Here is a 25,436-nt window from a genome sequence, read left to right as displayed (position 1 = left end):
TAAACCATTTTCCTGGATATCAAAGGAATACAGCATTTACCCTGACATTTCCTAAGTGATGTTCTTTCTTTGCATAGTTATTCCAAGTACCTTATTCTGCCCTCACCATGTTTCTCAGCACAGACCAGAAGGAGAGAGATTCTGCAACGGCATACCGTGAGTGTGATCTGGGCTTTCTCATGTGGATTAGGGCTGAATTTTATTTAAAATCATTCTCTATCTATAGGAAGTTCCTAATGGTTTGTGTCCCTAAACTGGACTTTTATATGAGATTTTTAATATCTGATGAAAAATATTTTGTCTTGTAAATGCTTTCATTTTTCTACCTAAATAGGACAAAACAACAAACAAAACAATAAAAATCACTCTTACCCAAGCCAGGACAGGGAATAATGATTTCATTTAAAAGTGATCTGTAGGGGAAAAAACCAAAATGCTGATCTTTAACATTCAATTAAAGAAAGCCTGAAAGTAATTTTGAGTATTTTCTTTTCTTTTTTTTTTTTAGTTTGGATTTCCTTAGGTTTATGTGTTTCATGTTATAAATTCAAATCTCCAAGCTGTTTCCTCTGAAAAACTTTCTAGAACTCATAGAACCAAGACAGTTAACCCCACCAAAAAGGAGGGTAATTTTGTGTGCATGTTCACAGCAACTGAAATATCTCTTTTTCTTTCATCTGTGTTTATTTAATTCTAACATATACCAGGTAGTTTAAGGACAGATCTTGCTGTAATATAACTAGCACTCTGACTGTATTAGTTAAAAGAATTAGGGCTTCCAGACCATATCTCTGGCTTTTCAACAATAAATACCAGACAAAGTTTCTGTTTTGAAGCAAATCGATCAGACCAAAAAAGTGCAATGAAAATCTTTTCAAGATTTCCTGTATAGATCATAAATTGAATGCAAGAACAGTTTCTTCCCTTCCTACTCTCTTCAGCTCTATTCTCACGCCTTCTTTGTTATGTAACTCCTGTCTCTTACGGCCACCAGCATTAAGCAAGGTAAAGAGAAAAGAGTGCTCAAATGTCACATGAAAGACTTTTCTGTGTCTTAACTTGTCCTTCAGTGTTGCTTTAGAATGACTTGTAATTTTTTTTGTTGCATCTGTTTTCTTTTCCTGGCAAGAGTCCTTTTCTTTTCCATTAGTCCTTCTAACCCTCAACATGCTTGCTTGAGTATGTTGAAAACTAGACCACATAGGCACAATGAAATGGCCACAAGTGCTAAAAAATCATGTCAGGAATTCTAGATACAATATCCCCTGAGCAACCCAATCCCTTTCCGGCCACATGGAGCAGTTGTAATTTGCATTATCATCAACTATCTCAAGAGAAAGTCTGGGCTAGCAGTCGTAGGACAGGACTAAACAGTGGGAGATTCCAGTTATGTTATATTCTTTGGCACTGACTGTATTCTGAGTCATCTGGCCTAAATTCTAACTAAATCCATATACCTAGTGTTTTCTATTTTCTGGTTTTATGTCTTCTGAGACTGTGATCCAAGTAAATGTGCTTTCCTATCTGCTAGTCCCATGCAAGGTTTCACAGGCATGTGAAATTTGTGCCTATAAAAGCTGTTGAACTCCATGGCTGAGAGGTGTTATACATTTATAGTGTCATTTTATTGTTTGGGAAAGGGTTTCACTTTTGAGTGTACAGCTGCCTCTCCTAAGCCAAGTTAGGGTGATGGAATGCTCCATAGTTTTGACTTTTCAAATGTTAGTATTTTTGTATACTTTGAAATTATATTTGTTTGGAGCCAAGTTTTCTTGTAATGGTTATGATTATGTGAGAATCTCTCTCTCTCTCTCTCTCTCTCTCTCATAACAAGGCCTTACTTAAACACTTTTCTCTTGCCTCTCTTTGGGTTACATAGAGAATTCTTATTGTTGATAGACTTTCTTGGATGCAGTCAGTTGTTCAGGCATTTCTTCAACTGTTTAAAGAAAAACAGCTGTGTAATATGAAGTGTGCTTTTAAAAAAAGGTTGGGATCAGAGGATCCATTACCCTCTACTGGAGACAAGCAGAACTGCTTATTATAAATTTTGTCCTGCTCCTTACTATCAATGCAAGGTAGAAATACTGGATTCCAAAGTTGCTTTAACATAAATCGAACTTACTTTCTGGGCAAAATATAACCTACTTCAAGGTACGATCTGCTTTCTGAAAGATCAGCTTTCTTGGCTAAGGTGGAAAGTAATACGTTATAAATTCTGAGCATACAAGAACTTTGAAATATGCCCGCTTCTCAGCTCTTGCTACTTCTTAGAAAATAAGGTTTCATAATGGTTGTATTTCTGTTGCTTATAATAATGCTTCTGAGTTTTATTCCATGCAAGTGCTTGGTAAAATGCAGATGCAGAGCCCTAGATAAAGGTTATAAATGTGTAGGTGGTGTTTTGAATGAAAGGTGTGACTCGGGTGCATTGCCTTTGCACTGAGTAGTCAACAGTTTGGAAGCTCTGCAAGGCCCATCTGAGACTAGTTTGTGTCCAGCCACTTCAGATCAGGTTGAGGTTAGGATTTCCACCATCTGCCAGCATTTTTGTGTATGTGCACTGAACTGTAACATTGCTAGTAAGATTGGATGTGAAGTTTGGGGAAGATTTTTTTTTTTTACTTCACATTGGTTTAAATTAATGTTATGTGAAGCCTCAAATTTTCCATTCAGAAGCGTTCGCTGTTTGGGAACATACTAGCAATGGTTTAAATGATCTACGTCTCCTAGGGAGCCTCTCTTTCCTTTTCCTCACTTCATCTTCTGTATCTACGTACAGCCCTCATTACTGCACTGTCTGAATACCTCACAGTCTGTGTGCATTGCTCTCCCATTAGGTGGAGAAGTACTTTTATTCCTTTACAGGGATATACAAAAAGGCATGTGTCCAAGGTCACCTAGGAAGGCTGTTATAGAGCAGGGACCTTGAATAAACCTGAACCTAGGAGCTTTTGAAACGCCTTTCACTTTCCAGGGAGAGTATCATAACCAACAGGACACAACCCGCTCTGGAAGTGGCCCTTCAAAATCCTCCATGGTGCTTCTGAGAAAGAAACATGGGACCCCTGGAGCCACTGAGAGAGAATAAGTAGAAAAAAGCCTGATCTTTACATCAATGAGAAGAGCATTCCCTCATAAACAGGGAGTCTTGGTCCCTGTTCCTAACCTGTTCATGCATTCAACCCTATGTATCTTTATGTAAAATGTGTAAATAGTCTCTGGAGCTAGGACAGGAATTCAGTTTATCTCCCTGCCATGGGGATGCTGGGTATGGCCATAGTGCGTGGAAACAGCAGTGGTAGGCTTGAAATCCCTCAGGGTGAGAAAGGTCTAGAACCCAGATTACTCACCACTCACCTGCGACGGAGCTGTAACAACTAGCCACCTTGTTGACTGATTTTGAGTACATTAAGCATGAACTGCATGCCATGGTTAGATCTTTGCTTTCCCAAATGGAGACTTTGGTTGGTTTTTTCGATGATCCCTTGTTCTGATGGTACTTGGAGTGTTAGTGATCTGAATAATTCTCTGAGGCTGAGGTAGCTAGCTCTGCCTGACTGTGGCCTTAGGCAGTTAAAAGCAACATCTGCTGTTACCAAGAGCTTTGCAGCTGTATTATTTCCAACATAAGCCTGAGGTAAGTATCATTTTATTTTACAGTTGAAGAACCTACAGGTCTGATCAGATAAGTGGCTTGAAAAATGTTTCACAAGTTACTGTTAAGCTTGAGATGAAAAGTCTGATGTTATGGCTCCTAGTCCTGCTTTGGAAAAATGGCATTCAGCATTTCAACTGTAGTTCCACCGTGGTCCTTGAGATGAAAGGTTTCTATGTTATCCTCTTGTGTCTCTTAATCTCGGCCATATCCATCATGCAGCTTGTATAAAAGAAGCTCTTCCATGGAAGCTTCTAAAAGCTAATCAGAAAATAGATGACAAAACTCTCTTTCCTTGAAACTTTTCTATTACTGACCTTCCAGTTCTGCTGTACCTGGCACTGCTTTTTCTGCTTGTTCCCTGTAAAAGAAAATGGTTTGATGAGGTTTCTCTTCAGTGAGACAAATAAGCAAGCTTGCAGATAGTGGAAGAATCGAGTTCTCATCCTCAGTGCACATTTGTGCTTCCTTCTTTAGGAATGACCATGGAAGTGCTTGGGACCTTGATTGGAGCTGCAATTCAGGGGCAGATTGTGGCCAGTGCTCATGCCTCTCATCACTGCACAGTGAATCCCTCAGTAAACACAACCAACTCCTGGCATGACGCTCCCACCTTTCCAGACCCCTCAGATCCCCTGTCTCATCAAGTAAGTGTCTATGAGAGCACACTAAAATATCTTAGGGAGAGGGGTGGGAGTGTTTCTATAATACCATATCATATAATCCAGGCGGATGAGCATGAACATGACTTCCTTGAAATCAGTAACGCGAGAGCTGAGACAATGACCTTGTTGCAAACAAGGCTTCCCATCTGTTGTCTTTGCAACCACTTCTCAGCGTGACAGCAGAATTACAATGAAGAGCTTTGCTGAAGATGCCAAACTGTAAAGTACCTAGAAGGTATATGGCCATCTTTTGCTTTCACTAGGGACTGATTTACAGCTTAAAATAGAAGCTTAATAAGAAAAGCTTACCTTACCCCACCAGGAATACTGCATTGAGTTCTGGGGTCCCCAGCATAAGAAAGACGTGGACCTGTTGGAGCAGGTCCAGAGGAGGGCCACAAAAATGATCGGAGGGATGGAACACCTCTCCTATGACGAAAGGCTGATAGAGTTGTGTTTGTTCAACCTGGAGAAGAGAAGGCTCCGGGGAGACCTTATTGTGGCCTTTCAATATATAGAGAATGCTTATAAAGCTGGAAAAAGACTTTTTGCCAAGGCCTGTAGTGACAGGACAAAGGGCAACGGTTTTAAATGGAAAGAGGGTAGATTTAGATTAGATATAAGGAATAAATTTTTTACAGCAAGGGTGGTGAGACACTGGAACAGGTTGCCCAGAGAAGCTGTGGATGTCCCATCCCTGGAAACATTCAAGGTCAGGTTGGACGGGGCTCTGAGCAACCTGGTCTAGTGAAAGATGTCCCTGCCCATGGCAGGGGGATTGGAACTAGATGACCTTTAAAGGTCCCATCCAACCCAAATAATTCTATGATTCTGTGAAAAAATGGTGGCTATAGCAGGATCTTTCAGTTCAGCAACACTGCTTTTCAAAGTAATCACTAGGGATCTCCTGTAAGGATTAACGGCTGTTACGTGAACAAAACTGTAAGTCCTACTTGGAATCTGTATTCTTGTGAAGGTACAAAGCACTGTTGAAAGTAAATGGTTGGTAACAGGCAATTAGTGGGAGCAGGGCTCAGTGGTTACTGTGGAATGAACCTAGAGATCCATGCTTGTTTATTTCATTTTCCACAGCAGATTTTTCCTGTAATCCTGCACAAGTAATTTAATCTCTTCATGCTTCAGTTTGCTATTTTTTGAGAAACAGAGAAGGTTTTATATCTTGGAGGAAATCCTAAAACCTTACCCAGACCTCAGTGAACACAATTTGATAGTCTTCCATTGTTTCCAGTGGTCCTGAAACAGGCCCTGAATCAAACAATTACCTTGTGTAGTGTTTTTTCAGTGTCACTTGTGAAATCAGCAGTTTTCTGGTTCCATTTTACCAATTGCTAGATTCAGTCTTTCTTTTTATATTTTCATCTATTTCTCTGTCAGTGCATGTACTAACTGATATATAAAATTCCCCATGAAGAAGATTACTTGACCTGAGTCTAATCTCAGGTGCTTGGTGCAAACCAGGATGTACGTATTTGTGCTCTGCTTATTGTAGTTGAATAGCTCCTGTTACTACTCCTCAGCAGCAGTAAATTCACAACCTAAAAGCATGTTTTTATGCATGCTTTGAATTTGCGTACCCTGGCACCAGCACTGGTAGTCCAGGAAGGGGACCAACCCTTGCCTCCCCCACTCCCAGACACTATTCTCTGCCTCTGTGCTACCTGATCCTTGTTTTTTGGCACAGGTCATTGTAAGGCTTCTCAGAGACCTGATCTGGGAAACTGCCTGGGAAGAGCTGGGCTGCTTCTGTAAGTGGCCATGCCATTTTATAGCTGATTAAAGCGTTTTTGAAGCTGCTTGTTAGGTAACTTCTGGTGTATATTTTAACAAGACACAGAACATTATCCTGTTTTTAGCTTCTAGGACAATGGCTTGATGTAGAAAACTACTATGCTATTACAGCTCTGTGAATTGTCAGGAGGGGGAGCTTGAAAAGTTGTGGAGCAAGCTGAATTTCATTGCACAGCAGATTCCCTGTCTGAATCTGCTTTATGCCATAATCACCAACTTCCACTTTCAAATCTCTTAAATGGCTTTCAAGGAAAAAAAATACACGATCTTGATTTATTTATTTTCTGTTTAATCACATGTGCTTTCCTGTCCTTTTTGAGGTAGGAGGGAGATGGAGAAAGAACCTTCACAATGAGTTGAATGTCAAATAGTTTTTTATTTTGAAAAAATAGCAAAGATACATAGCCTAAAGTAGCCAGAGTTTGTAGGCAGAAGTAATATATTTCATTAAACTAGCTACTAACACTGGGAAACAATGGAAGAGCTTTTAGACGCACATTTTTCAGATCTGAAGAAGTCGCAGTGTAAATGGAAACTTGTCTTTTTTTTTTCCCAACTATATGGGTTGATTTAATTAATGATATTATCTTCTTCATTTCACTTCCTTATGTACAAGCAGCCATGTGTTCATTTTTTGGGAGGATTTCCTGTTTATTTGTTTTGGTCTTTGGTTTTTTTCCTTCTTCCACTGTTTTGTGTGTTACCTTCTCAGGTTTTGCAGATGAGTAGTATCCCATGGTTAAGCATGGATTATGGTGTCCAACTGTTTTCCATGGTTAAGGTTCTGTTCACTCCTTGTTCTTTCCTGCCCTTTTTCCCAAAGAGCCCTCAGGCCTACACAGAGGCCAAAGCCTGAATGAACTGCTCTGGCAACCCACCTCACTCCCTGCTACCCTGTTTTGTGAGGACCAGAATTTTTTGCCATTCACATAACCTGGCATCAATTTGGTTGGATTATAGGAGCATGCATGGCTGCTGAGCCATGCAGGGGAGCTGCTTGCATCGCATGACAGGGCACTTGCCTTTTGTTCACACTACGCATAACAGAATATGCACCTAACTGCACAATCAACAGGACATGTCAGATCTTGAATTTTGGTTATATGACTGATGGACATTGAGTTATAAGTTGAGGCAGGACTAGGGTCTATGAACCTGAAGTACCTCCATCAGTCTAAAAAAAAATATTTAGAAGAGGCTGAATCTTGACTGTTTCTTTTAGTGCCATTCAGGAGCATGACCCTGGCCATTTTTGTCATGAGGACTAATTCTTAGCTGCTCAAGAGCACACCTAGTTTAAAAGAAGACCTAGTGAATGACTGATATTATTTTGCTCATTATTGAAGAAAGGAAGTGGAAGAAATGGTTATTTCTAAGCTCTCCTGAAGTTGTTACTGTAAGCTTTGGAGTGGATCTTTCCTACTGGAAACCAAGCATGGATATTGATATAGTTTGTAGATGGGCTAACAAGTTTTGTTTAGGGTCGGAGAATCTTATTTGGCCTACCATGAATATCTTTGATAGTTTAAGCTCAAATTACACTTAACGATGACCTGTGAAAGAAAGCATTTAATTCAGTTGCTTCAAGGAAATTAACAAATACATAGACACAAAATATAAAATTCATAATGGAGTCCTGTTACTATCCTTTTTTCCGGCCCCTTCTCTCCTGACTAGTCTGCTTTTGAGGCTGAAATTACCTTGTTTAAGTGAATTCAGGTATCTACAATACTGCAGTCTGTAGTCTGTGCAAGCCATAACCAATAGTATAAAAGTACTCTGTGACTTAATTTATAGCTCTGATATCAAAAAACCAAACCTTCATCCCAAATAAAGAATAGTCCTGCACTCCTTTATTCCACCATGTCCCCTTCTGAAATGTAAATATCTTAACAGAAGCTGTTGTCTTGAAGATTGTCTATACTTACATGGTTCATCTGACTACCTTTGCATCTATACTAAGTGACTTTATATTTGGGAGTACATTCTTGTAATTGCATGCTTATTTACCAACTGCTTCCTAGATTTATAATAATTTCATTTGCAACATATAACTGATAATTTGGAATGCAATTTTCCTATCAAATAATCATTGTGTCATAAAGCTCTATAACCAGCACTTATTTTACCTTTGATAACACAGTATAAAATAAATTATTACAGAATACTAAAGCAAAATATTTTTTTAAAGCTTTGTTCCAGAGTCAGTGTAATTAGAGTTAGAAACAATAAATGTGATCTGATGGTATGGGAGGTATCCTTGGAGGCTTTGTTCCCCTGGCTAATAGGAAGCAAAGATTTCTGAATTTGCTTGAGTATTTCACTAAGTAACTGGGAAAACAAGCGTGCAAGCTACCATATTCTCAAAACATTGGCATGAAAGTGTGATTTCTAAAATTCATTAGAGCCTAAAAGAAGTTTTTATTAGCATTATGTATAAATGCAGTAACTGTAGTAACTGTGTTTACATCAGTACTGAGGCCTTTCCCACCCAGCATGAAGATACAGATTGCAGTCTGTGTAGCTAGATCAACTGGATTTACTACAAATTAGAATCGCTCTATGGATGCTGCATGTTTTTCATAGATGACTGTGTATGTCTATAGCTAGTCTCAACATAAGCAAATTTTTAAAACATTCAGGTTGCCAACACAGTAGCCCTTTTGTTCACAACTTCTTTTTTTTGCAAGGAATATATACTTATGTGCCTTGGATTTATCCTAAAGTAGGTGTTGTTTATAAATGAACTGCAGAAGTGAACAGTTTTCGAAAAGGTAAAAGACAGACAGTTGGCTGTATGTAGACAGGCGTTTCTTCATTTGCAGATGACTCACCAGAAAAAGACTGAAATTTTCATAATGACTTGTCATTCTCATGTCACAATTTCAAATATGTCTTTTTTCTTTTCAAAGGCAAAAGTTTATATGATTGCAGCAGGGGTCATAGGAGGTGTGTATCTTCTTGGAATTGTCATTCTTTTTCTTGGAGTAAAGGAAAAAGATGGTAAGATATATTTAAATATGCCTAGATTTAATAATAATTATTTCACATTCATCTCTGAAAAATATTGTTATTTTATGTATTCTGCTCCTCTTAGATCCTTATGCCTTAAGTTCAGACAGAGCAATTCCTTTTTGCACGGGGCTTGGGCTCACCATGAAGCATGGTCCATATGTGAAGCTTACCGCTTCATTTCTTCTCATCTCGACAGCAGTTCAGGTAACTTCAGACTTTCTAAGTCCATGTGTTGGCCTCATTCCAGTCCCAGCATGGGAGAGTCTGTGGCAGCTAAAATGCAAATAACCTTTGGCTGGTGACTGGAGGTGGTGATCTAGGGGGTGGTGCCTTCCCCTACAAATCAGTAGGGAACAAGAGTCCTTTTTTGGTGCCTGGGGTCCTGTGTGGCTGGAGACGGTTCTTTGAAACAAGAAGCAAAACCAAAGTCCTGACCATTTAAAGGTGGCTTTTTTTTTTTTTTTTTTTCCATAAAAGGTGAGGAACTAGTCCTAGTGACCCAGATTGGGTCATTATATGTTACCCATCTACAGTATCCTGTGGTTTCAGTTGCTTAGAGAATGCTTTTTGTCTTCTCTCTGTTCTTCTCTATAGTGTGTATGGCTTTAAACCACTGCCCCTTTCCTTTGCATGGGTGGCTGTTCTCAGATAGTGGCTGAACTGGTTCTTATGGAGTCTTTTGTGATGGAAGGCATTAGGTCAGAGTAAGAAGATGTTCAGAGGCAGGAGGTCTGACCTGTCTCAGAGCTAGATAGAGCTAATTTTCAAATGAGGACCTGCAGCTGAATGTAGCTCTCACAAAATAAGCAATACATCCTCCTATAGAGAGAAGCTGTAGAAAAACTTAAAGCCACTCAGTAAGAAACCCTTACTCCCCATAGTCCAGCAGTCTTTTTAAAGTTTGATTTTTGAGCTATGTTCAACTCAGTAAATATGTTATTTTAACGTGAATCTGTACATATCTGTTGAAGTTAGCTTTATTTTGAAAAGCAAATAATATTCACATTTTTGTCAACAGACTCTTAGTCACATGAGCCATTGATCAAGTGAATATCAGGACAGAGGGCAAGAACAGAGCATGTAAGACAGCAGTGCTGTGTTCACTAGCAGTCCTGGTGAATTAGTAAGTTCCTTGGAAGGGCTGCTTAAAAGTCTGTTTGCCAAAGAAGCACTGAAGTTTCCTGTTGGCCTGGATTTGGGCACAGTTAGTAGGCTGTCCTTTACAGCATCTGTCAATCCTTGCTGAAAGGCCCAAGGTGTGAGAAACAATAGCAGTAGCATTTCTGCTTACATCTGGGAGCTGCAGGCACTGTGAGCAACACCAGAGACAGGGAGAAGATTAAAGATGAAAGGTCCCTTATGGTCCAGATCCTTCCAGCATCCATTCAGTCAGTAAGGATACAGGGCACATTCAGTTGCTGGCAGCCAACTCTACTTGCTGATGACACCCAGAAAGGAAAAGATCTTCTGTCAGTCCATATCTCTTAATTTTTCTATTTGTACAGACTGAAGGGAAGGTGTGAGGGGAGGCAGAAGCTAGAAGCTGTATTGCTCCAGTTCAGCCAGCATGAGCAACCCTTGCTATTGTTATTCAAGGGAGGGACACTGACTTTGTGGAATTTAGTGAGTGGACTACTGGTGAGCAAAGGAATAGGCAGGTAAAGATGCATTGGCCATAATCCCAGAGTCCCAGCTATTCTACGTCTAAAATGAAGGCAGTGTAAACTGGGACACAAGCTAGGGAAGGCTTTGGTGGCAATGGAGAAGGGATATAACTTTTATCCTGATTTGTATACAGATGATTGGCCATTTATAATCTACAAGTGCACAAAGGAGCAAGAGCTGATCATACTGCTGTGGCATGAGTATTAAATCCTCCTCTGTCATTCCACTTCTGCAGAATTGCTGGAGCTGGGCCTGAACCTTACTCTGGTGTTCAGAACCACCCTGAGTTCTGCAAAAGCACGGTGGCAGTGGCTTTATCTGTCATTATAACACAGTGCAGCTAGATCCTCCTATCCAGTGAGTACTCAGACTTATGGAGATACCTGACCCAAAGCTACACTCCATAGCCAAGGTTGTATACAAAACCAGCAGTTAGCTGCTTTACTACAGGAAGTTGGCACGAGCGTAATTCCAGCTGAAGAGTAACTTGTTTTGGAGTCACCATCTTCTGGTGAAAGATTTATGGCATTGCTATGGAAAAGGAAGGGCAATTTCTTGCAGTAATCTGCTGCTGTGGCTGTGACAACAACACAAGGCAATTGCAACACAGAGAATAAAGCCTTTAGACAGAATCCTCTCATAAGGTAGTTCCTGTTTTGGTCATTTTTATGCTGTATTAGGTGCATGGTTTACTTCTTGCTTGCCCCAATATTATTGGCATATTACTCCAGTGATAACAGGAGAGTTATTGCTTCTTTAAATTGTTGAAAATGAGGGAAGAATGAGACTCCTAAATCCTACATTTAACAAATCAGTCACCAACTATGTTTGCCTAGTATGGAGTGTGATGTCATTTTTGTCTTTTTTAATTTTCCTTTCTTTTTTGGTGGTCACCAAATGTCTTCAATTCAATAGCTGGAGCAGAGCAACTTTGTCCTGTTCTGCACTCATGCTGCTGATCTTCGCAATCACTTCCAGTATTTGGTGGTGACCATCTTGGTGAGTTGCACTTCCCTCCCATATTTTTATTTCATAGCTGGTTCTCACTGGTTTTTGGCACAAAATAACAGAAGACAAGAAGAGTTTTGTGTCTAGACAGAGCTGTTAAGAAGCTACACCATCTTTTGCATTGCCTGTTTGAAATAAAGCTGGTGTTCCCTACTGTACTTCTAAAAAAATTAATGCTTTGGAGCTTTTAATTAATTCCTTGTTGCTTTTACCTGTAAGTCACTTTCTGCTCCTATAAAGGGCAAAAGCTGCTACCAGAAAGGAAGTCTGGAATTTTAGCTCCTTTTTTCCTTTCCCCAGCCTGATATGCTGAAAATTAAACAACTCTAATTTGTGTATTCATACACGAGCCTTCTGGGCTAGGCAGCTTGCAAGGATAAATATTTAAAATATCCAGAGATATGAAGATTCCTCTCTAGAGCAATTGGCAGTGTGATAAAAAGAGTCTTTTACAGAACCTTTTTTCTTGACATGCAGAGGTAGAATTCATAGAATCATAGAATGCTTTGGATTGGAAGGGACCGTTACAGTTCATCTAGTCCAACCCCCCTGCAAGAGCAGGGACATCTTTAACTAGATCAGGTTGTTCAGACCCCCATCCAACCTGACCTTGAATATTTCCAGGGATGGGGCCTCCACTACCTCTCAGGGCAACCTGTTCCAGTGCCTCACCACCCTCATTGTAAAAAATTTCTTTCTTAAATCCAGTCTAAATCTGCCCTCCCTTAGTTTAAAACCATTGTTCCTTGTCCTGTCACAACAGGCCTTGCTGAAAAGTCTGTCCCTGTCTTTCCTTTAGGCCCCCTTTAAGTACTGGAAGGCTGCTATAAGGTCTTCCCGCAGCCTTCTCTTCTCCGGGCTGAACAACCCCAACTCTCTCAGCCTGTCCTCGTAGGAGAGGTGCTCCAGCCCTCGGATCATTTCCGTGGCCCTCCTCTGGACCCGCTCCAACAGCTCCATGTCCTTCTTGTGCTGAGGGCTCCAGAGCTGGATGCAGTACTCCAGGTGGGGTCTCACCAGAGCAGAGTCGAGGGGCAGAATCCCCTCCCTCGACCTGCTGGCCATGCTTCTTTTGATGCAGCCCAGGATACGGTTGGCCTTCTGGGCTGCGAGTGCACATTGTTGGCTCATGTCCAGCTTTTCGTCCAGTACCCCCAAGTCCTTCTCCACAGGGCTGCTCTCGATCACATCATCCTCCAGCCTGTATTGAAACCGAGGATTGCCCCAACCCAGGTGTAGGACCTTGCACTTGGCCTTGTTGAACCTCATGAGGTTCACACGGGCTCACTTCTCCAGCTTGTCCAGGCCCCTCTGGATGGCATCCCGTCCCTCAGGTGTGTCAACTGCACCACTCAGCTTGGTGTCATCTGCAAACTTGCTGAGGGTGCACTCGATCTTGCTGTCAATGTCATTGATGAAAATATTGAACAGCACTGGTCCCAGTATGGTCCCCTGAGGGACACCACTCGTTACTGATCTCCATCTGGACATTGAGCCGTTGACCGCTACCCTCTGGATGTGGCCATCCAGCCAATTCCTTATCCACTGAACAGTCAACGCCCATCAAATCCATATCTCTCCAATTCTGCTTGGGTAGGTGATACTTATAACTCAGTTACACATGGCTCCTGTATTGCATGACTTACTTTACAATTACAGGTAGTATTAGTTGAAAACTGCCATTTTTATCCTTCTGACCAAAATCCTTTTAACACAAGTAGAACATTTAATGTTGCATAATTACTGGGATGTGCATGTACTGCACTTTTGAAATATTTTGTAGAGAATTTGTCTACCGTATAGAATACTGCAGTAGTCATTTTCAGGGAAGCTGTTGCATGGTTTCTGACCCATTTGGCACAGAGACTTTGTGGAATCATCTTAGGGGAACTTCATTTCCACGTCTTGGTTGCAGCCTCCCACCCTTTCTACCCCTCTTTGAGTCTTCCTTTCCCACATTATAAGACAGATCTTTTCCAATGATTAAAATGAAAATGTTGGAGAGCAAGGGATGACTGTTGGGTATCTTAAGGCTCTGCAAGTACTGGACACCAAGAAGAGAGACAAGAGACAGTGGAGTTAAAGTCAGTAAAGAGTGGAATATAACTGTAACAATGAGATGACATTTGAATTCAGGTCAATTGGAAGACATGTCATTAATAGCAATACTTCAGTGCATTGGTACTATGTTGCCTGTGCTTGTTGCTGATACCAGGTGAGTATTACAGTATATGGAATGGTAATGTTGACTGTAAGCGACTGTTTCTCTTACAGGTTGTTCCTAAGAATAAACATGTAGTGTGGGATACGTACTCTTGAGTATATCTTAAGATAAGTGTATCTTGCGCTTCAGCTTTCTTCCTGTACGATGGGGTAGAGCTTAATTCACTTATTGTTTGTCAGGTTCAGATAATGGGGCAAAAGGCATTAGCATAAAGTATGACTATTTGAAATATGTTGGAACTTTAATGACTGTGTCATGTATAGCTTTAACTGCTGTGGCTTACATTAGGAAAAGGAAATTTTAAGACACTGCCTTCTGATATTTGACTGTGGAAAACCCTCTCATGGATAGCTTTTGTTTGTAACATATAATAGTGAAGTAAAAAAAAAAAAAAATCACTCAAAGGATGAGGAGAAACAGGAATCTGCAAGTTCACCTTCCTTTCAGACTGTAATGTACTAGACAAAAAGATGTCTGTGAGCTCTACAGCTGAAGAAGACAGTGGCAGTAAGCACAGTACAGATATGTGTTTTTGTCAATTGTAGGTATCAGCAGCTGTGAGCATTCCCTTCTGGCAGAAGTTTCTGCAGCGATTTGGCAAGAAGTGTGCAGCATGTGGGATTTCGGTAAGGATTTTCTCAAATCCTTTGAGAAAAAAATCTGCTTGTGCTCACTTCATTTGACAACTGAAGCCACTTCAGGAGCTCTTTCAAGTGCTTATAACCTCAAGCTACATGAAATTTGCTCAGTTTCAGAGTTTGTTTTAAATTGTTACACCAAATTTCAGACAGATTCCAAGTTTCCAAGAGAAACTTGTGAGAAATGGATTGATGCTGACGGGAGGTCCCAGTTTATTTAAGAATCTGCACAAGCTCTGCATTTGACTGCTCTCAGAAGTGAACCCCAGTGAGGTTTTATAAATTCAGATCTGTGTTGCCTCAGGTCGACAAGTTATCTGTTGTACAAGGCTTGTTTTGTCTTTGTATATGGTGCTGAGTTGACTGCATCTGTAATTCAGTCACAGAGGAGGAAACAGAAGTTTGTTACACATCCTTCTCTAAGAAACATAAGAAGGCAGGGGTGCCCACATCCCTCTGAACAGAGATGGACAGTTATTAGTGAAGTAAAGAAATAGGTGACCTACCTGAGACAAAGAAGCCTAGTTTAACTTTGACACAGCTCTGCAAAGCTAGCTCAGCAAGCCTGCCCTGGTCTCTGATGGATTATTTTATGTCCTTCACTTAGTGCAGACAGCAACAATTTTCTGTCATCATCCTCAGCGAGTCATTGTATAGGCCTGTTCCTCCCCATTTTCCCCCTGTTTACCTTCAATTACTTATGAAAGAGGAAAGAAAAATTGTCTGTGTTGTGGACAACAAAGCATGAGGACTTGGAAAATCCAGCCTGAAGCTATATGTCAAAATCTGAACAAAGCTGAAAAAATTAGGTCTGGTGACAATTGTTGAATATAATAGAACAGTTATAATTTTTAGAATTAAAATCTGTGTGTTGAAATTACTTCCAAGAAGTAACTTCAATTACTTAGTAAGTAAACTTAGTAAGAAGTAACTTTAAAACCCAAGTTCCAAATATGCTGAATCGTTATGTGTTTTGAAGTAGGTGTCTGGAATCCAAGTCCCATCCTCATTTCTTTTTACCACTTGAGCAAAGAGAATTGCCAAAAGCAGTATTGGACCATTGACTGGACCAGGGAATGCAGATTTCCTCCTTAGGAAATCTCCTCCTCTGTCTACTTGGCTATGAAAAATGCTTTCTTCAACCAACTTGGCTCTATAAATTTAGTTTAACATGACTGGAAAGCCTGTCAGCACCTCTGTAAACATGGTTTAACTTAATTTTACAGTTGAGTTGCTTGACTGTATTATGGTCTAAGTGGGGGCTGGATTGAAAAAAAGCCACATCTCTATTTCACCTTGCAGACATTTCTCAAGGGACCCTGTGTGCTCAGTGATGGATTTTGTGTCTGGCAATGCATCACAGGGGCTTCCTATACTACCACCTTGTGTGATCCGTACAACTAATCTGTTCTCTCTCACTGTTGAAATAAAATCACATCATTTATGGCTCCTATGTTTGTCACTGGGGAATGTTCTTCTGGAAGGGAAGGAGACAGGAGAAAACAAGTTTTTTTCCTCCAAAACCTTACTCAGTTCTCAGGGTGAAGATGTAATTTGAAATTCAGTTTCCTGAAAAAAATTTCACACTGCTCCAGACTAATTTTTCCTATTAAAGTGGTTCTATGTCGAAGAGACCCCTGAAAGACTGTAGAAGGCAGGGTACGTAGATAAGCAACAAGAACCTTGGCTTCCACTGAAATTGCTCCTTTTTCACTCATTCTTCCACAAGAGATGACAAACAGTCTAAGTACTGACTAAGTATCTGAACTTCCTAGAAGCTTAAAGCCTGGACTTTCTGGAAGTACAGGGTTATGCCCAAGCAGGATTCTTGATAGCATTCTTCCCATGATCAGGTTGGTGCACAGGCTAGAAATTATTCTCTTCTGTTTATTTGCTTCTGCTTCCACATGCTATGTTCATTTAGATTGGCTGCTCTGCCCTCACGGGGCAAACGCTGAACTTACAATCAGTAAGTCTCTCAGCTGGTGACTGGAGGTGAAGTTGTCATGAGACATTTTAAGAAGTGCGGCAGCTTGTTGGTTCACGGTTTTGGCAAGGCGTCTAAAAGTGGAAGATCACGCTCTCTCACAACTCTAGCTTCTATCCTAGCCAATAATAGCTTTTGGCTGTGGGTTTTGGAGGATTTAGTAAAAAATAAAAATTCCAAAAACGTCCCCAATCTTTTCACTTCCCCACACATATGCAATTGTTTATTTGCCACCTATCAGCACTGTGCAGCATGGAGGCATGCCCTTGGATGAATCCTGGCTGTGCAGCCCCTTTTCCACTCTCCCATCCCCATTTCCACTCACATCTTAGCTGCACCTTTTCCTGATTTGCCCTACATAATGTGCTCCTGCACAGGCCAGTACCACCTTCAGCATCCCAGTAGGGTCGCCTTCCATAGTGCTGTCAGGGAATGGATGGAAGACATGTGATGACTGTAGGATATCGTTTATGACTCAGAGGGCAGCAGCCCTGTGACTAGGGAGCAGGGTGCCAATAACAGAGTATTTGCTTTACAAGTAGGAAAGAAGGAGATGCATTAGCTGTTTATTGCAGCAGGAACACTGCCCCCATGATTGCACTACCATTGCATGAGTGAGACTTTAGGGCATTGTAGCCTCAGTCCTGCAGGCCTTGCCTCTCTTTCAGTAGAAAATTACAGTTACAATGATTATTATTATCGATCTAGAATTTTGTTTAAGTGCCTTGGTTTCTGAGTGGGTGCCCCATGTGGCGCATAAGGCAGTCATAAAATTGCTTATAGACAACATAAAATCTTGTATTGCTGGAGTGCTCTCTTGTGGTGAAATAACGATTTTGCCACAACATTGGGCTAATGCAAGGATTATCTGTCTGTGCTGGGAACTTGCAGTCAGGAAGGGTTATTTTCTGCCTCCTTAGGTTAGGAGCAAATGCTTTAGATGGGAAATGCCTTTAAAACATAAACATAATGGATTAGACTCCAGGACTCCCAGAATCACTTATCATACAGAACTGTAAATAGCAGTGCTTAGGGGAATCACTCTCTGTGAAAGCTCTTCTCATACCCTCAGCTCCCAAGCTGCAAGTATAGAGGATTGAAACACTTAATGTTAAACTAATCCCCCATCATTAAAAAGCCCTGTAGATAAGCCCCTGGTTCTGGATTCTACATGTGCTGTGCCCATGGTTCACAGGCGTGGGAGATGGAGCATGTGATGGGTATGGGACAGCTGGGCTGTATGCATTCAATCAGCATTTAAAATAGTGGATTTTCAATCCTGTAAGCCCATTGCTTCAAGCTGAAGTTGAGGAAATCTGGTGGTTTTAAGTATTGCCAGAAAACAAATCCTGAGGATCCCAAATTCGTTTGGTTCTGAGGGTAGCCTTAGTGACTTGCGCAATGTCATGAGCGTATCTGGCTGTGTGGAGTGGGAATAAACCACACTGCCTTCTTGGGTTTAGTTGTTGCCAAATACCTAGATTGCTTTAAAGTGGTCATTGGAAATGAAGGTGTAAGCAAACTCTTCTTTCAAGACTCAAGATGATCTGTGAAATGGGATATTTACACTTTAAAATAACCATTGAACCCCTGTCCCTCCCCTTGAAATGCAGTGTGATGATGTTTGTCTCTAATAGTAAATTAAATAGTTCCACTGGCCTAGAATAGAAACTGGTTTTTGGTCATCTCTGTTACTAAATTGGCAGAAAAATCTTAGCACAAGCTGATTAGCAATCTCCCAAGAAGTATCTGGGCACAGTTTGGGTACTAGCCCACTTAAGGGCTCTTCACAAAAAGTATTTATATGGTCACACTTCTTTTGGAGACTATGAATGTTTAGAAGTATGAATGTGGTCAGGGTCTGCCAGTTGGCCTCATGACTGATAAATAGGCTCTTGGGACTGTTTATTTTACTAGTGCAGTTATAGCCCTAATACTGCTAACAGAGAAGTCGCTGCCATGCCTTGTCCTATTTTTCTCTGATTCTTCTGGATAGATAAATACAGATTGGCTCAGGCCTCTTTGGAAATGCCATTTCACCAAAATACTGAAGTGTTAGGCGTTGCTGTGCGTGAACTCTTTCCTAACACAATCTTATATTTTGAAGGGAGCAATCTGTATACCATTGAGCAGTGCATACTCTAAGTTAGATGGACTGTTTTTCTTCTTCCTCAGTGGATGATTCCTTTTGCAGTCATGCTAGTGACCATTCCAAACCTGATCCTGGCTTACTCCGTGGCCTTCGTCTCTGGTCTGAGCATTGCAGCATCTCTTCTGTTGCCATGGTAGGAGAATTTTACATTTGAGGTGGGGAAGGGCTATATGTCTACATTACGTGTATGTACTACTGTATGGAATTTGCCTCCAAAAGAGGCAGAATTTGGCAACAGTTACTTCTTCCAAGAATATTTTTCTGCTTTTATAATACAGGCTATTTGCAGTGACATGACTTTGGTTGCCCTGTTAACAGATTATGTCTACTGTTACTGTAGCTGCTCTTTGTACATAAGAGTATATAGATGAATCAATAATGTAAGTAGTTATAGAACTTGTGATAACAGTAAATCAGTTGCTTAGGTTTGGTTTCTAACAGAACTACAGGAATGATGAAGTTAGATCAATTAATGCTGAGCAATTAAGAACGTAGCAGAGGAAACATAAGCCAGGCTATGTATCCCTGCTTGAGCAGTCCTCTGTTATAGATCAAATAACACAAGGATATGATTAGAAGAAACTGTTCTAATTCAAGGTCCTTTGCTCTTGGGGACTGAAAATATGTGAGGAAAAAACTGGTCAAGGATGAGCAGGATGGGACATTTCCTCTCCAGAGGGAATAATTATTATTCAGGTCAAATTGACCAGAAAGCAAGACCGTTGCTGAGAGAGCTGTTTTGCATTACTCATTTGTACAATGCCCTGAAAACTCCAAGAGATCATGGAAACATAGTTTGAAATAAGCTGTCAGACTACATAAGCTTTTTTGCACAGAAAGTGAGAAGCCCTTTTTTCCAACAGTACATCGTGACATGTATTGGAAATAAAACGTCAATTCACAATTGACATTTGAGCAGCTTCCATTCTGATTCCTCATTACCAAATTCAGTCTCCTTGAAGTAGAGAGAGAATAGGCCTCATTGGTTTCTGAAAATTTTGTTATCTTGTCAAACGAGTAATTTCAGAGTGAAACTATTCAGAGATTCAGTGTCCCTTGAAATCTTAAGAAACGTGGTTTTTTGTTATTCTTTTTTTAATATCACAACTTCTGATTGGAATGACAGTCAGTCTAAAGAATTCTGTCACCTCCCAGCAAGTGTTTGATAGTTTTTCAGTGGTTTTGTACTTTGTAATATGTGGCCATGCACTTCTTACATGGATTTTTGCTCTCCTGTCCAGTAGTAGGACTTTTTGAACTGTAGTCTTTCATGTGCATGACTACATCTATCAGATCTTAAAGAAGGAGGAAGGGTGTACTCTTCCAGTAAGTTTGGACTTTGAGAAGAGATTTTGGCTTGAGTTTTTCTTTTATCTTGCTCATCTCTAGGTCAATGCTGCCTGATGTTGTTGATAACTTTCGCCTGCAGAATCCTCATGGAAAAGGACATGAAACCATTTTCTATTCTTCTTACGTTTTCTTTACCAAGATGTCAGTAGGAATTGGCTTAGGAATTTCTGCAGCAGGACTGGAGTAAGTAACACTGTGTTTCCACTTAGTGAATCTACTCTGAAAGCATTCTGAGGTTACTCCGCCTTTACCCTGTGGAGTTAATTGCCTTTTTGCCCTGAGCCTGAAAGTGCCAGCAGCTCCAGATGGCTGACCACTAAAGACAGGATTGTTATCATCTAGGCCAGACCACTGAGCATTAAGTTGCCTGCCCTAACATGTTTCAGTTCAGAAAGACCTGACTTCCCTTTAGATTTTCCTCTTTCCAGATTACTCATGTAAATTTTAGTGGTTTATATGAATAAAGAACTAAACATGAAAGCTCAGCAGATGAAGGTCCCCCACAAGTGATACAGCTGCTTTGTGCATTCCCTGTTGCATCTGGGTCGGACTGTGTATATGAGCTTGTAAGTCTTTACATGGATTGGACTGCTTTCAAGGGTGCCTAATGGCCTGTTCCGCATAAAAGGATCACCGATTCCTGCATGGTTTTAGGGAACTGGATACTGATGAGAGTCAGGAACAGAGTCTTTCTCACAGCTCTGCCCATCACCTAGACCCTGTCAGTTTGGAAGATGTTTTGTGTTCTCCTTCCACTTTTGCCTTGTCTGTTCTGACTAGACAGTCAGGTTGAGAAAACGGTCAGCCATCTCCTGCCCTGCTTTTGTGCGTGACCTAGCAGAAAGGGCCTTTGCCTGTAGCTGTTACAGCACATAAGCACACAATAAACACTTAGAAGGGAACTTGTCTGAAATACTATCTAGCCCTTGGCTCCAAGTTAGGTTTTGGTAACTAGAATGTTTTGCTTCAGGGCCTTCAGCTGAAACTGCTAAATAACAGGCAGTGCTTGGCTGAGTGTTTTGGGCTTAGGAATTTTAGATGCTTACTGCTAACACCCTCAAACAAATCGCTGTTCACCAATTAGCCCCTTTTCAATTGCGTTCCAGTTAGCTCCCAATTTGCCAAGGCAGATGTTTGTGGGAGAACACAGAAGACAGAGTGATGCCAAATGAGCTGTAGCTTTCATAGGTGCATGTTCAGAGGAAAATAAACACATTCCACAAATTGGGGCTGGGAATTTGAGTATATCAGCAGTTGTGGGACTGCATGGAAGCCCTGAATCAATGAACTGTAAGTGTGTACCTAACTCTAAGCACTTGAGTAAATTTGTCTATCTTGAGAAGAGTGCTTAAGTGTGTGTTTAAATTCAAGTTAATTATTGCTGTTGAAATTGGTCAGATTACTTGCATGCTTTTAAAGCGGAGCCTAATTTTGCCTGAATATTAATAGGAAACACATAACAGATCAATTTCCTTACATGGGATTCCATGCTCCTCTTAGCAGTTAAATGTTATATAATAATAATGAGAAAATACAGAGGTAATGCAGTTATCTGAAATCAAGCACAGAAATAAGATTTGAAAAACAAGATTTGAAACATGTAGTGGGGGAATGAAATAAGAGAGGTGTAGGAAAAATGGGAGAAGTCATGAAGAGTGTTGGGGGAAAGAAGGGAGCCTTCAGATGAACGACTGCCTTTTAGCTTTGGACATACACACACCGTTATTTCCATTTGTTTAGGTTTACTGGATACAAGCCAGGGATATGCAGACAATCCCACGATGTGATCCTCACACTGAAAATCCTCATTGGAGCAGTCCCTGCTATCCTTATCCTTGCAGGTTTATTTATACTTCTTTTCTACCCAATCACTGAAGAAAGTCGGAAAGAAACGAAGCTTGCACTTGAAGTGTTAAGGTAGGTTTGAACTGGCAGCAAACAGCAGTAACATCGCTGTAGTAGCTCTTAGTCATACTGGGCAAAAAATTATTAGCTACCAACATACACCTCTATATTCCTTACAACAAAACAAAACAACACTCTATTAGTTGAATTATTAACTGAATGGTACCATTACATGCTCCAGTATCTTATTTTTGTAGTGCAGTACTACTTGCTTAGAGGACCATTTATTGATATATCAGCTGCTATATTTTACTTTTTCTCTGGGGTGGTGCACAAAGCACTATTGCGGTATGGTGTTTCAAGCCAGAAATGAAGAATATTCTACATATATTAAATTTCTGGAGAAAATGTGAATAGTTACAATTTACATGTATGTAGAAGAAAATGGGATTCTTGACTGCATTCTTAGTGTTTGTGGCATTTAAGAAACATCCAAACCATTTAGAGGCGTAGGCAGGAAAGATCGTGGGAGAAAAAGAAAGGACAGCTTTGAGCTGTTCTTTCCCTTTTTACCCTATCACTCTCCCTTCCTCCCCTTTCCTGTCTCTCCAAAGAAAATCTTGCTGAGCTCAAAATCATCCAACTCTGTCAAATGAAGCCTTGGTATACTGAGGATGTACATAAGAACAGTCTATCCTAGCAGACTGATGGATTAAATATAAAAATATTTTGTTACTCTGTCTTGTTTTTATTATCCCAAGTTACTGGAGTTGGAAACTGATTTCCATGCTAAGGGATCAATTCCAGGGCCTAAGCACAGGTATCTGGGACCAATTCATTGCCCTAAGGTATCTGAAGTACCTGCATGGGGTTGGCGGATATGACACAGGCCTCTCATGCACCAGCTGCTTTCTTGAGCAGCAGCTGCAGACCAGAGGGGACAGGCTAAACAATCTAAAATGGTCCCTCTGTTTAGGTACTTCAGTCACTGTCCGTGACAATCACACCTTGCTGGTAGTTCTCAGTTGTTTGAGATTGCCAAACTGTTGCTTGATTAGTTAGCAATAAAAGCCAGAAGTCTGTTCACGTATCATTTGTTCTGCTTTTAACAGAAGGAGCCATCAAAGCACTGAGAACCTGGATGACCACAAAGAGGACACCTCGGTCTGAAAGCTCTGAATACAATGACTTTCCAAATACAGCCTCACATCCCACACACAAACTCTGTGAGAGTTTTCCAGGTCACTTCTCTGCTCATGTTTTGTCAAAAAGGATAAAGGATGATTCTGACACAGTCAGCAATGAAATCAAGAGAGGACACCACTGTGCAAAATGTATATCTAAGTCCATGCACTGCGCTAAAAAAGAAATTATGAATTACTAATGTCCAGGAATGTAAGCTATTGAAGGCTTGGAGGTTTTTTTGTTTGTTCTTCAAGGATTAATGGAAAGCTGTGATCTCATTGCAACAGGAGATTCTATGGACTTGTAGGTCAAGGGAAAAAAGTGTAAATATGATGCACCACCCAAATTTTAACTCATGTGATATATTTCACCCTTAGAGACTGAGTGGATTTTGAACATAATCTCTACCTATAAATTGCACACCAGTGTGTTTGGAAAGCACTTGGGAATCCTGAAGTATACTATATAAAGTTAGGATTTACTTTGTTTTGAAATGAAGCAAATCACTGATACAGACATGTTTTGAGGATTTTCTCACAGAGAGTTTTTCTGAAAGAGATTTTGATGTAATTTAACTTTATAGATTTTATATGAAACAGAACCTTACATTTCCAATTACTGGAGTTCCCTGCTTCTGACACCTGTAAACTGATCTTTGTCAGAAAATGAGTACTTAACATTTTCAAAATCAACATCTCCACTCAAGATACCCAAAATCAGTAGTCCCTTCCAAAAATTAGACTATGCCATTCAAATTTCTGTAAATTTTGGCCTTTAAGTAATCATGATACTCACCCATTTCTCATGTGGTATAGGCTCTCTGCCTCACAAAACACCATGGCATGGCTGTTAATCTCAGTTTGCACACTGTGTTTTATAATAATGAGGCTACACCTGACTTTTAAATGGTGGTATTTGTCACTCAGGGATGTCATCTCGCTTTAGATACATTAACTGAAACCTCATTTCTACTATAGATTCACACTGCTGAACACATTTTGTAGATGAAAGACACATCTAACCTCAGGTGCTTTCTGGAGCACTTAAGTTCAGACCTGATCATTCTGGGCTGCTTCTGTAGTCAGTGGAGATACAGAGAGCTCCAGAGGCTGACTCCAAGCTTAAGCTAAAATGACTGAACTCTGAAGACATATCTAAATCTGGAGGGGAGAGTGATGAATCCAAGAGTTGCAGGCTTGTTCGCCTTGAAGAAATTAGCACAATGCAAGACAAGACACGAATTTACAACCCACTGGCTTTGCTGTATGAATATGTGGGAGGGTGCCTTTATTTTGCAGTAGAAGTGCCTTTGCAGGACTGGCTTGCCACTGTTTGGGAGCGCTTGCAGTAGGTGCCACTGGAGGCAGTGACCACAAGTAATTTGCTCGGGGTCATCTGGGAAGTGACTCACAGTGCTGGGACTGCAACCTGGGAAAGCTTTTACTGAAAGACACTGTGAAGTAAAATCAGCGCATCCACTGAGTGTCTCATTAAGTTTAATACTGAAACCTTTTCAGGCAAGTTTGAAGTCTAAGGCCTAATGAACTGTCCTAATTCAGCAAAACGCTTAATCATGAGTGAGCTTTAAAGGATATATTTTGAGTGTGCATGGGTAAGAGTTAACTATGTTTAAGACTTCTGTTGAATTGACATCTAAGGCTGGGGTTTTTTGGTTTCGGTTCTTGGACAAATCAAGATTTGTATGCCTGGGGCATATGTGTTTACAACAATAAAAACCATAAGCCTGTTTACAATTTTGAGTCTGATGGAGTTTGAAATAGCAGATTTACTGCACTTTGAAGTAGGTAAGTTATGTAGTAATATCGCATAGCTCCAAAACATCATAGAAAACAGTTGGGGGGGGTTGATTTTTTTCTGTAATATTTGTGTATTTCTGAATAGTCTTCTTTAAAAACAACCAGAAGTCCCACTAAAGGCTGTTAATGTTTTTTAATGGGTTATGTTTTCAGCTGCTATAAATCTGTAGCTACAAGGCAGCGGATCCGTGTCAGTTTACATAAGCCGAATACTTAGCCCAGTGATAAAAGGGTTGCAGAAGCTGCTGGCTGTGGCTGATTGGAGTAATTTGAATGTGGTTTAAGATATTATTTCTAGAGCAGTTGTGTACTTGCCTCTAAATTGCACAACACCCAATCTGAATTCAGTCTCTTGCAAGGTAAACTTAGTTGATTGTAAACGGTTTTCCTCTTCTCCAGAGACAATGTGATTTTTATC

At 40.5% G+C, this 25,436-nt stretch overlaps 1 protein-coding gene across 1 annotated transcript in view; it reads left to right on the top strand.

The window, feature by feature from the left end:
* MFSD2B (MFSD2 lysolipid transporter B, sphingolipid) overlaps window positions 1-24,955 on the top strand; it is a 40,242-nt gene extending 15,287 nt beyond the window's left edge. Inside the window, exons 5-14 of the mRNA XM_072858422.1 lie at window positions 78-156; window positions 4,136-4,305; window positions 9,045-9,135; window positions 9,230-9,351; window positions 11,728-11,811; window positions 14,590-14,670; window positions 18,845-18,954; window positions 20,211-20,354; window positions 21,912-22,088; window positions 23,129-24,955. Of these exons, the coding sequence (XP_072714523.1) occupies window positions 78-156; window positions 4,136-4,305; window positions 9,045-9,135; window positions 9,230-9,351; window positions 11,728-11,811; window positions 14,590-14,670; window positions 18,845-18,954; window positions 20,211-20,354; window positions 21,912-22,088; window positions 23,129-23,186 (1,116 nt within the window). The 3' untranslated portion in view covers window positions 23,187-24,955. The remainder of the gene's footprint in view (window positions 1-77; window positions 157-4,135; window positions 4,306-9,044; window positions 9,136-9,229; window positions 9,352-11,727; window positions 11,812-14,589; window positions 14,671-18,844; window positions 18,955-20,210; window positions 20,355-21,911; window positions 22,089-23,128) is intronic.
* The last annotated feature ends 481 nt before the right edge of the window (window positions 24,956-25,436 follow it).

The sequence above is a fragment of the Ciconia boyciana genome, chromosome 3 (genome assembly GCF_034638445.1).
Source record: "Ciconia boyciana chromosome 3, ASM3463844v1, whole genome shotgun sequence".
NCBI classification, from domain to species: Eukaryota; Metazoa; Chordata; class Aves; order Ciconiiformes; family Ciconiidae; genus Ciconia; species Ciconia boyciana.
This window is presented reverse-complemented; position numbering and strand designations above follow the sequence as displayed.